The 12552-nt window shown below is 43.1% G+C and overlaps 1 protein-coding gene across 1 annotated transcript; it reads right to left on the bottom strand.

Moving 5' to 3' along the window:
• Positions 1-8992: 8992 nt before the first annotated feature.
• Positions 8993-11531, bottom strand: popdc2 (popeye domain cAMP effector 2; the record flags this gene model as incomplete). Its single annotated transcript, XM_084179388.1, is given in 5 exon segments — positions 8993-9215; positions 9275-9300; positions 9303-9648; positions 9757-9895; positions 11065-11531. Coding segments are annotated over 5 exon segments (1179 nt in total). The 3' UTR covers positions 8993-9014.
• Positions 11532-12552: the final 1021 nt, after the last annotated feature.

Genomic DNA, 12552 nt, shown 5'->3' with positions numbered 1-12552 from the left:
AAGTCACAACCGGGCTGATGGAAATAGGAAATGTCGAAATATTTTATAAATGTCAGACAATTTGTTCATTCGACATGGTGGGATCTTTTTGTGTAAGTACATTTAATTATGCGAGAAATGGCTACAGATTAAATCAGTTATGATGAACTTACATTTAAGTCACTGGGCACAGACGTCAGTTCAACGTCTAGTTTTGATTTACATTTGTGAATTCAACATGAAATAAACAAAAAATGTCACCATTGGATTAAAAATTGCGTGAAAAAAAATACAAAATGCCCTCATGTTCATGACTTTTTGCAAATCCAATCAGTTTTCCACCTTGATTTCATATTTTTTAGGGGGGGGGTTGAAATGATGTCGAAACAATGTTGATTCAACCATTTTTTGCCCAGTGGGAGGGTGGACGGTGATGAGCTTGATGGTCCTTTCCAATAAATAATCGAGGGTCTTATTCTGGTGACATGATGATCATGCTTGGCTGCCATTTGACAAATAAAAATAATCTCATCATGTAAGTAGCCTACCCGCACTGTATCTGCAAGCGGTTGGCTAGAGCACACGTGTCAAGACCAGAATGGGCATATTTGCTATATAACACAACAGTTTTTTTGATAAAACCATCACTAGAGATGAAAATACAATGGAAACCCATTTAACTTGTATTTTTAAATTTATTACGCACAGCCTTTTATCCACAAAAAGTCAGCTTGATGGAAACATGCGCATATTGTTTTATGCAGATTTTACAATATTCACATGAAAATCTGTCGCCAATTGGATGGAAACCTAGTTAATGATAGTGGAGTGATGAGCTGTTCTCTAAGCGTGTCTGGTCTCTGCTTTCACATGACCCACATCCCTCATATCCCTCACCCCTATCATACCTCACCCCTGTCAACCCTCACCCTTCTCGAACCTCACTCCACTCATTCCCCTACTTGCCGTAGACACTGGCTAACCGACCATAGACTGTACCTGAAGGTCATAAGCCGTTACAATGACAGCAGAGTCAGTGCCCTCCACCCTCTACCCAGCAACTATCCTGGAATCCAACACCCTCTCCCCACTCCGCCCAAAACACGGTCTGTCCCGCAATTGGTTCTGGGAGGATTTGGGGATAGCGAGGGAGAGGGAGGGGGCAGTGGGCAGGCACGTGGATTAAGTGCATGGCACTGGATCTCTGACTGCCAGGATATCCCAAAAGTTTCCAGCAGGCTCTAATCCTTGTCAGACAAAAACACACAGCTGACTGCCAGCATCCCACCCCCACCCTGCTGTCTCCCCTTCCTGTTCCAAACTACAAACCTCCAACATACATTCAGATGGTACCCTCATTTGTCTGAACCAACATAAGCTACCAGGGTCACTCTGAGGTAAACGGTTTCATAAACTGTAGCACAAAATTGTCTTTCATATGGCCTGAATCCTGGCGGAAAAGGGCAGTCTAACCTACTGTAGGTAAACAAACACACCCATCCTCAGCAGGACATTAGCTACCAAGAGGGCAGGCCACACACTGGGAGATGAGTGAGGGACAAGCTGCAATATACTCTCCCCTACGTATTTATTTGGACAGTGAAGCGCAAACTTTTAATTGGGCTCTATACTCCAGCATTTTGGATTTGAGATCAAATGTTTTATACAGTGCATTCGGAAAGTATTCAGACCCCTTCACTTTTTCCACATTCTGTTACATTACAGCCTTATTCTAAAATGGATTACATAGTTTTTCCCCCAATCAATCTACACACAATACCTCATAATGACAAAGCAAAAACAGATTTTTAGAAATGTTTGCCAATGTATTAAAAATTAAAACGGAAATATCACATTACATAAGTATTCAGACCATTTACTCAGTACTTTGTTGAAGTACCTTTGGCAGCGATTACAGCCTCGAGTCTTCTTGGGTATGATGCTACAAGCCTGGAACACCTGTATTTGGAGAGTTCCTCCCATTCTTCTCTGCAGATCCTCTCAAGCTCTGTCAGGTTGGATGGGGAGCTTCGCTGCACAGCTATTTTCAGGTGTCTCCAGAAATGTTTGATCGGGTTCAAGGCTCTGGCTGGGCCACTCAAGGACATTCAGAGACTTGTCCAAAAGCCACTCCTGCGTTGTCTTGGCTGTGTGCTTAGGGTTGTTGTCCTGTTGGAAGGTGAACGTTCGCCCCAGTCTGAGGTCATGAGAGCTCTGGAGCAGGTTGATGCTGCCACCACTATGCTTCACCGTAGGGATGGTGCCAGGTTTCCTCCAGACGTTACGCTTGGCATTCTGGCCAAAGAGTTCAATCTTGGTTTCTCATGGTCTGAGAGTCCTTTAGGTGCCTTTTGCCAAACTCCAAGTGGGCTGTCATGTGCCTTTTACTGAGGAGTGGCTTCCGTCTGGCCACTCTACCATAAAGGCCTGATTGGTGGAGTGCTGCAGAGATGGTTGTCCTTCTGGAAGGTTCTCCCATCTCCACAGAGGAACTCTGTCAGAGTGACCATTGGGTTCTTGATCACCTCCCTGACCAAGGCCCTTCTCTCCCCATTGTTCAGTTTGGCCAGGCGTCCAGCTCTAGGAAGAGTCTTGGTGGTTCCAAACTTCTTCCATTTAAGAATGATGGAGGCCACTGTGTTCTTGGGGACCTTCAATGCTGCAGAAATGTTTTGGTACCCTTCCCCAGATCTGTGCCTCGGCACAATCCTGTCTCAGGGCTCTAATTCCTTCGACCTCATGGCTTGGTTTTTGCTCTGACATGCACTGTCAACTGTGGGACCTTATATAGACAGGTGTGTGGCTTTCCAAATCATGTCCAATCAATTTAATTTACAACAAGTGGACTCCAATCAAGTTGTAGAAACATCTCAAGGATGATCAATGGAAACAGGATGCACCTGAGCTCAATTTCGAGTCTCATAGCAAAGGGTCTGAATACTTACGTAAATAAGGTTTTTCTGTTTTTTATTTTTTAATACATTTGCAAACATTTCTATAAACCTGTTTTCACTTTTCATTATGGGGTATTGTGTGTAGATTGATGAGGAAAAACAATTATTTAATCAATTTTATAATAAGGCTGTAACGTAACAAAATGTGGAAAAAGTCAAGCGGTCTGAATACTTTCCGAATGCACTGTACGAGGCGACCGTACAGAATGTCACCTTTTATTTGAGGGTATTTTCATATGTATCGGTTTTACCGTTTAGAAATTACAGCACTTTATGAATCTAGTCCCCCGATTTGAAGGTGTCATAAGTATTTGGACAAATTCACTTATAGTGTATTAAATTTAGTCAAAAGTTTAGTATTTGGTCCCATATTCCTAGCACGCAATGACTACATCAAGCATGTGACTCTACAAACTTGGATGCATTTGCAGCTTGTTTTGGTTGTGTTTCAGATTATGTTGTGCACAATAGAAATGAATGGTAAATAATGTATTGTGTCACTTTTATTGAAGCAAAACATGCTAACCTCTCACCATTACCCAATAACAGGGGACTATATATATATATATATACACACACAGTGGGGAAAACAAGTATTTGATACACTGCCGATTTTGCAGGTTTTCCTACTTACAAAGCATGTAGAGGTCTGTAATTTTTATCATAGGTACACTTCAACAGTGAGAGATGGAATCTAAAACAAAAATCCAGAAAATCACACTGTATGATTTTTAAGTAATTAATTTGCATTTTATTGCATGACATAAGTATTTGATCACCTACCAACCAGTAAGAATTCCGGCTCTCAGACTTGTTAGTTTTTCTTTAAGAAGCCCTACTGTTCTCCACTCATTACCCGTATTAACTGCACCTGTTTGAACTCGTTACCTGTATAAAAGACACCTGTCCACACACTCAATCAAACAGACTCCAACCTCTCCACAATGGCCAAGACCAGAGAGCTGTGTAAGGACATCAGGGATAAAATTGTAGACCTGCACAAGGCTGGGATGGGCTACAGGACAATAGGCAAGCAGCTTGGTGAGAAGGCAACAACTGTTGGCGCAATTATTAGAAAATGGAAGAAGTTCAAGATGACGGTCAATCAACCTCGGTCTGGGGCTCCATGCAAGATCTCACCTCGTGGGGCATCAATGATCATGAGGAAGGTGAGGGATCAGCCCAGAACTACACGGCAGGACCTGGTCAATGACCTGAAGAGAGCTGGGACCACAGTCTCAAAGAAAACCATTAGTAACACACTACGCTGTCATGGATTAAAATCCTGCAGTGCACGCAAGGTCCCCCTGCTCAAGCCAGCGCATGTCCAGGCCCGTCTGAAGTTTGCCAATGACCATCTGGATGATCCAGAGGAGGAATGGGAGAAGGTCATGTGGTCTGATGAGACAAAAATAGAGCTTTTTGGTCTAAACTCCACTTGCCGTGTTTGGAGGAAGAAGAAGGATGAGTACAACCCCAAGAACACCATCCCAACCGTGAAGCATGGAGGTGGAAACATCATTCTTTGGGGATACTTTTCTGCAAAGGGGACAGGACGACTGCGCCATATTGAGGGGAGGATGGATGGGGCCATGTATCGCGAGATCTTGGCCAACAACCTCCTTCCCTCAGTAAGAGCATTGAAGATGGGTCGTGGCTGGGTCTTCCAGCATGACAACGACCCGAAACACAACTAAGGAGTGGCTCCGTAAGAAGCATCTCAAGGTCCTGGAGTGGCCTAGCCAGTCTCCAGACCTGAACCCAATAGAAAATCTTTGGAGGGAGCTGAAAGTCCGTATTGCCCAGTGACAGCCCCGAAACCTAAAGGATCTGGAGAAGGTCTGTATGGAGGAGTGGGCCAAAATCCCTGCTACAGTGTGTGCAAACCTGGTCAAGACCTACAGGAAACGTATGATCTCTGTAATTGCAAACAAAGGTTTCTGTACCAAATATTAAGTTCTGCTTTTCTGATGTATCAAATACTTATGTCATGCAATAAAATGCAAATTAATTACTTAAAAATCATACAATGTGATTTTCTGGATTTTTGTTTTAGATTCCGTCTCTCACAGTTGAAGTGTACCTATGATACAAATTACAGACCTCTACATGCTTTGTAAGTAGGAAAACCTGCAAAATCTGCAGTGTATCAAATACTTGTTCTCCCCACTGTATTTGGACAAATATATATATATATTTCACCCATCTACACACAATACCCTAAAATAACAAAGTGAAAACATGTTTTTAGAAATGTTTGAAGAAAATGTACTGAAAATGAAATACAGAAATATCTCATTTACATACAGTACCAGTCAAAAGCTTGGATACACCTACTCATATTTTTACTATTTTCTACATTGTAGAATAATAGTGAAGACATCAAAACTATGAAATAACACATATGGAATCACATAGTAACCAAAAATAGTGTTAAACATATATATTTTATATTTGAGATTCTTCAAATAGCCACCCTTTGCCTTGATGACAGCTTTGCACACTCTTGGCATTCTCTCAACCAGCTTCATGAGGTAGTCACCTGGAATGCATTTCAATTAACAGGTGTGCCTTCTTAAAAGCTCATTTGTGGAATTTCTTTCCTTCTTAATGTATTTGAGCCAATCAGTTGTGTTGCGACAAGGTAGGGGGGTATACAGAAGATAACCCTATTTGGTAAAAGACCATGTCCATATTATGGCAAGAACAGCTCAAATAAGCAACGAGAAATGACAGTCCTTCATTACTTTAAGACACGAAGGTCAATCAATACGGAACATTTCAAGAACTTTGAAAGTTTCTTCAAGTGCAGTCGCAAAGAACATCAAGCGCTATGATGAAACTGGCTCTCATAAGGACCACCACAGGAATGGAAGACCCAGAGCTACCTCTGCTGCAGAGGATAAGTTCATTAGAGTTACCAGCCTCAGAAATTGCAGCCCAAATAAATGCTTCACAGAGTTCAAGTCACCGACACATCACAACATCAACTGTTCAGAGGGGACTGTGTGAATCAGGCCTTCATGGTCGAATTACTGCAAAGAAACCACTACTAAAGGACACCAATAAGAAGAAGAACGGATGATCTCCGCATGTGTATTTCCCACCATAAAGCATGGAGGAGGTGTTATGGTGAGGGGTGCATTGCTGGTAACACTGTCTGTGATTTATTTAGAATTCAAGGCACACTTAACCAGCATGGCTACCGCAGCATTCTGCAGCGATACGCCATCCCATCTTGTTTGGGCTTAGTGGGACTATCATTTGTTTTTCAACAGAACAATGACCCAACACACCTCCAGGCTGTGTAAGGGCTATTTTACCAAGAAGGAGAGTGATGGAGTGCTGCATCAGATGACCTGGCCTCCAAAATCCCCTGACCTCAACCCAATTTAGATGGTTTGGGATGAGTCGGACCGCAAGACTGTTGGAAAAGCATTCCAGGTGAAGCTGTCACAAAATTCAGGCTGTCACAAAATGTATGAATACTTTCTGAAGGCACTGTATGCCTCTAACTTTCTCACTCACCATTATTCACGATTCATTCATGATTATCCGTAATCATGGTAGCATCCACATTAATGTAGAGGTGTTCAGAAACATATTCTATTCTTATTTACAATAAAAGTGACAACATTATTTACCATTCATTTCTATTGGGCACAAGATAATCCAAAAACAACCAAAACAAACTGCAGATGCAGCCAACAAGTTTGTAGGGTTATGAGCTTGATGTAGTCATTGCGTGCTATAGGAATATGGGACCACATTTAATACACTATAAGTGGATTTGTCTAAATACGTATGACACCTTCGAATGGGGGGACTAGATACATAAAGTGCTTTCATTTCTAAACGGTAAAATTGATATTTATGAAAATACCCTCAAATAAAAGGTGACATTCTGTACTGTCACCTCATAAAACGTTTGATCTCAAATCGAAAATGCTGGAGTATAGAGCCAAATTAAAAGTTTGCCGTAAACTTTAGAAACTAGAGACAGAGAGGCCTTCGGGGTTGGGTGGGTACCCATGAGGCGAGGTGTCCCAGTTCTGCCAACTCTTTGATCAATCCAATGTTTTTCCTCTCAGGCTCATTAGTTTTTACAAAGAAATATCGATTTTACTAACTCACTCTCTCGACTTTCATATAATTTTAGAAGGCGAAAGAGCAAGCAGTGCATAGCCTCTGCATAAAATAGATTGAATATGTCAGATAACAAAAACTGAAAATCACTCAAATCATTGCAAAGTGAAATTAGGTTCTTTACAACATGGCCTGGCCTGTTCAAAGCTGGATTAGTGAGTGTGGACACAGCAAGCAAAACACACACGCAACCCCCCGCCCAGCCCACTCTCTCACTGCACACAGGTGTACTTACATACAGTGAGCTCCATAATTCATTGGACAGTGACCATTGTTTTGTTATTTTGGTTCTGTACTCTAGCACTTTGAGTTTGAAAGGATACAATGACAATGAGCGTGAAGTGCAGACTGTCAGCTTTAATTTGAGGGTATTTTCATACATATCGGATGAACCGTTTAGAAATGACAGCACCTTTTGTACATGGTCCCCCCATTTTAAGGTACTACAAGTATTTGTTAAATTGGCTTCACAGATGTGTGTCGTTAGGCAGGTGTATTCATTTGTGTCGTTAGTGAATGCAGGAGAGCTGTTGATGAATAGTAATGATTCTAGACGTTGCTATTGCCTTTGGAGGTTGTTATTGGGGTGTGACAACATGAGGAAGACAGCAGTGTCGATGCAAATGAAGTTGGCCGTCATAAGGCTCAGAAATGAAAATCAATCATTCAGGAACATTGCAAAAACCCTGGCCATGCCCAAGTCAACAGTTTTGTTCATCATTAACAAGAAAAAAACAACCGGTGAACTCAATTATGTCAAAAGACCCGGTAGACAGAGGAAGACCACTGTAGTGGATGACCGGAGAATACTCTCTATGGTGAAGAAAAAACCCCTGATAACAGCCCAACAGATCAAAAACACTCTCCTGGATGCAGGTGTAGATGTGTCAAAGTCTACCATACGCAGAAGACTACACCAGCAGGACTACAGAGGGTACACTACAAGATGCAAACCACTGATAAGCCTGAAGAACAGAAAGGCAAGATTACAGTTTGCTAAAAAGCACCTAAAAGAACCCCAAGAGTTCTGGAAAAAAATATTGTGGACAGATGAGACAAAGATTAACATGTACCAGAGTGATGGAAAGACAAAAGTGTGGAGAAAAAAAGAAATGCCCATGATCCAAAGCATACCACCTCATCCATGAAACATGGTGGAGGGGGTGTTATGGCTTGGGCCTGTATGGCTGCCAGTGGAACAGGCTCACTTGTCTTCATCGATGATGTGACTGCAGACAGAAGTAGAACAATGAATTCTGAAGTCTACAGAAATATTTTATCTGCTCAGATAAAACCAAATGCCTCCAAACTCATTGGACGGCACTTAATCACGCAACAAGACAATGACCCTAAACATACTGCTAGAGCAACAAAGGGGTTTTTGATGGCCAAAAAGTGGAAAAACCTTGACTGGCCGAGTCAATCACCAGATCTGAATCCAATTGAACATGCATTTTACATGCTGAAGAGGAGACTTAAGGCAATAAGTCCCCGAAACAAGCAGGAACTGAAGATGGCTGCAGTACAGGCCTGGCAGAGCATCACCAGGGAAGATACCCAGCATCTGGTGATGGCGATGCATCGCAGACTTCAAGCAGTCATTGCATGCAAAGGATATGCGACCAAATATTAACAATGATTACTTTATTCTACATTATGTTAAACTGTCCAATGATTTTTGATGCCCGAAAATGGGGGGGACCATGTACAAAAGCTTCTATAATTCGTAAACGGTTCATCCGATATGTATGAAAATACCCTCAAATTAAAGCTGACAGTCTGCACTTCACCCTCATTGTCATTGTATCCTTTCAAACTCAAAGTGCTAGAGTACAGAACCAAAATAACAAAAGAATGGTCACTGTCCAGTGAATTATGGAGCTCACTGTATATCTTAAGTAGTGGCCCAGTGTGTTAGCTCCAGCAACCTGCCTTCTACCTCAAATAATCCCTCTCACTCCCATAATCCATTAAGGACCCGGTCATATCCGCAAAGTCCTCCAGGACCAGGCTGGTAGAGTCCTCACCAGAGGGCATCTCCATGTCTGAGGGCTGGCGCTGGGAGGGTTGGTGGGAGGTTGGCGCTGACGGGGTGGGGGTCTTCTCTCGGATCTGGCACCGGGTCCACATCCACCACTGCTGCTTCATTTACATTTTACGTCATTTAGCAGACGCTCTTATCCAGAGCGACTTACATTATTTAATTTTTTTTCATACCCCCTGTGGGAAATGAACCCACAACCCTGGCGTTGCAAACGCCATGCTCTATCTGCTTCACTGGGGCTACCTGGTCCCTGGCACTCCCACTACCACTGCCGTTACAGACCTCCCCCTCGTTGCCTGGGGAGGAGGGGGCCAGGACCTGGTAGAGGCTGGGCAGGCGGATGTCGAGGCGCACGCCGCTCTTGGCGAAGAGCTTGTCGTTGAGTGAGTAGAGCTTGTCGGCGATGTCGCTGCCCAGCATGACAGAGAAGAGGCGGGCAATGTAGCGTTCCTTGGACAGAAGCATGTAAAGGCGGCGCCGGCGCCATGAGATGTAGCGGCAGTCCATCTCCGCCGTCAGGGTCATCTGGGGTTCAGGGGGATAGATGGTCAGGGGTGAGAGTGAAGGGAAAGGCTAAATGTTCATAAATTAATGAATGACTGGATGAATGAATGACGAGCATCTGTCCAGTACCTGAAAGTTCCCCTCTTCATTGGGTTGGAGAGACTCCCACTCAGGAGAGTCCATGAACTTGTGGGGGAAGATGTAATGGAGGAACTGTCCATCCAGAGACACACGGATCCTACCAAGGAGAGCAGGAAAGGACAAGGTTAGTAAGAGAGAAGAGGGGAGAAAGCATGGATAGGTGATAATGAGAGAAGAGAGAGAGAGAGAGAGAAGATGCACATAACTAGGCTTGATCCAAAACCTTGAAACAAGTTAACATGAATACAAGTTAACATGAATATCTCTGTCCTGATCCAAGTTAAACACAGACAGAGAGAAAAACATATATTCTTGGTTTATAAGTCACAGACATTCCCTCAGTGCTCTTTCAGGTATGACTTCATGTTCATGGCATTCGTTTGAAGTCAGTGAAACTTGGAATTGTTAGTCATAAAAATGGCATAAACAGACGTCATCTTATGACACCAAACATTATTTGCGTACGATAGTTAGCTATCCCAGTGTATGAACATTTAATTTTAGAGGTCGTATAGGGGGATTTGTTTACTGTGTTGGTACACAACCTCAGGAGAGCACCAAATATAAAGCTATCCCAACAACTTAGCAGCAGCCACCAGACCTGGGTCAAATACATCACATACTTTAAATTAATTGAACAGCACTTAATTTAATTTGCCTGGTACAATGGAACCAATGGAATAGTCCCAAATGAGCTAAATCAAGCACACCTCAAATACTTGAAAATAAAAGTATTTGACATGATGTATTTGACCCAGATCTGGCACCCTGCCACTAAGGGGAGCAACTACACTACAGTGGGTCAGTGACACGAATACTCTGTATTTTACAACGTCTGGGGCTTGGATATTTTAACCACACCTTCCCAATCCCAACAGACACACACTTGATACACACACTAAATTCGATCTTAGCCAACAAGCAACGGAGTCACTGCTTAGGACACATGACCTCTTGAAAGTGTTCCGTGTTTAATTATATCGTTGGTAAGTAATATCTCTCTCTCAGGTTTCAATGAGCCCTAGTCTGGGTCATTGTCGTTGTCGTTGTTGGAGAGACAGATCAAGAGAGATAAAACGCTAAGCGGGGAATAGAACACTAACCTCACTCAGAACATTAACTAGGAACACTCACTACAACATGACAATTGCAATCTGACATCAGTAATTTAACTAAATTACAATTTACTGTTACTCCAGCAACTTAACTAAAACAAGACTCTGGTCTTTTCCAATATCTACAGTAGCATACTACCACGAATGAACATTGGAATTGGGACTTACACTTTTCCCTCACTCGATGGGTGTCTTGCCCTCCACGTGTACATCTCCACTACCCCTAGTGGCAGCACTGTTCTCACAGGCACCCACAATGTCTTGGAACACCTGTACGGGAACGTCCATGGGCCGGTAGACGGCTGAGTAGAGGGCCGACAGCTCCTCGCTGGTCAGGCCATCCTGTTGCAGCCTGTATATGAGGTGGCAGATCTGGAGCACACAGGCCACTAGCAGTAGCAAGTTCCAGGAAAACACGTCCACCCCACACATGGTCATCCAGCCCCACAGGGCCAGGCAGGTGAAGGCAAGCATCTGGAAACCAAATATGAACAGGCAGCCATAGGCGCCGTTGCCTCCCATGTACTCCAGGAACAAGACGGTGTTGCCCAGGTGGTAGAAGGCCCCCTCTGTGTTGTTGGTCCAGCCATCGCATGGTGGATGGCCGTAGAGAACCGCCTCCAACAGGGTGGAGTTGTCTGCACACATGGTAAGGGAGGCTGTTATTCCAAACCAAATGTCTAGTTGTTCCATAAGTAAAAAAAATTTACACTCAGAATATTCCAAAGTTTACAAAGCTACCAGAGGTCAAAGCTCGTAGAAAAAGTTTGTCCTCCACTCAAGCTTGAAGTTTTTGTTGCTTTATCAGTGAGACTGAACCGTTGTCACTGGAGTTGGCCTATTCCTCAAAAGTTCAGTCAAAACTGAGAAAACATTGCAAAAATAATGTTCCCTGTTGCGCTCTTACATACAGCTGGAGTACACGATTCATCTTTATTCGGTTATTACACCATAACCACGATTGGAATAGATTTCTCACATTGTGCGTCTCTCCCTCCCTCTTGTCCCTTCAATGTTTTGCTGTGTCGGGCTCTAGATTTTCTTTCTATTTCCCCTCACCCATTTGCTTGCTCTAGAGAGCTCACAGTTGGCAGCACAGAGAGAGCGAGAGGGGGAGAGGGGAGAGAGACCCCTAGAAGGATAACCATGTTTGGAATTGAAACCCAAGGAGTAGAGCCACAGACAGAAAGCAGACCAGCTACTTAACATAACACTGCTGGGGAGAGAGAGAGAGAAGTGAGATAAGTGACAGAGTTTATTAGTCACATGTGCAGGGCAGCAGATGTACAGGTGCAGCTCAATAAATTAGAATATTGTGGAAAAGTTAAGTAATTTCAATAATTCAATTGACAAAGTGAAACTCATATCGTGGATTAATTACACAAAAAGTGAAAGAGTTCAAGCCTGTATTTGTTTTAATCTTGATGATTACGGCTTACAGCTCATGAAAATCCCAAAATCAGTATCTCAGAAAATTTGAATATTGTGAAAAGGTTCAATATTGTAAACTCAAGGTGTCACACTCTAATCAGCTAACTAACTCAAAACACCTGCAAAGGTTTCCTGAGCCTTTAAATGTTCTCTCAGTCCAGTTCAGTAGGCTTCACAGTCACAGGGAAGACTGCTGACTTGACAGTTGTGCAGAAGACAGTCATCAACACCCTCCACA

This window comes from Coregonus lavaretus, assembly GCF_964263955.1.
Source record: "Coregonus lavaretus genome assembly, chromosome: 16".
NCBI classification, from domain to species: Eukaryota; Metazoa; Chordata; class Actinopteri; order Salmoniformes; family Salmonidae; genus Coregonus; species Coregonus lavaretus.
This window is presented reverse-complemented; position numbering and strand designations above follow the sequence as displayed.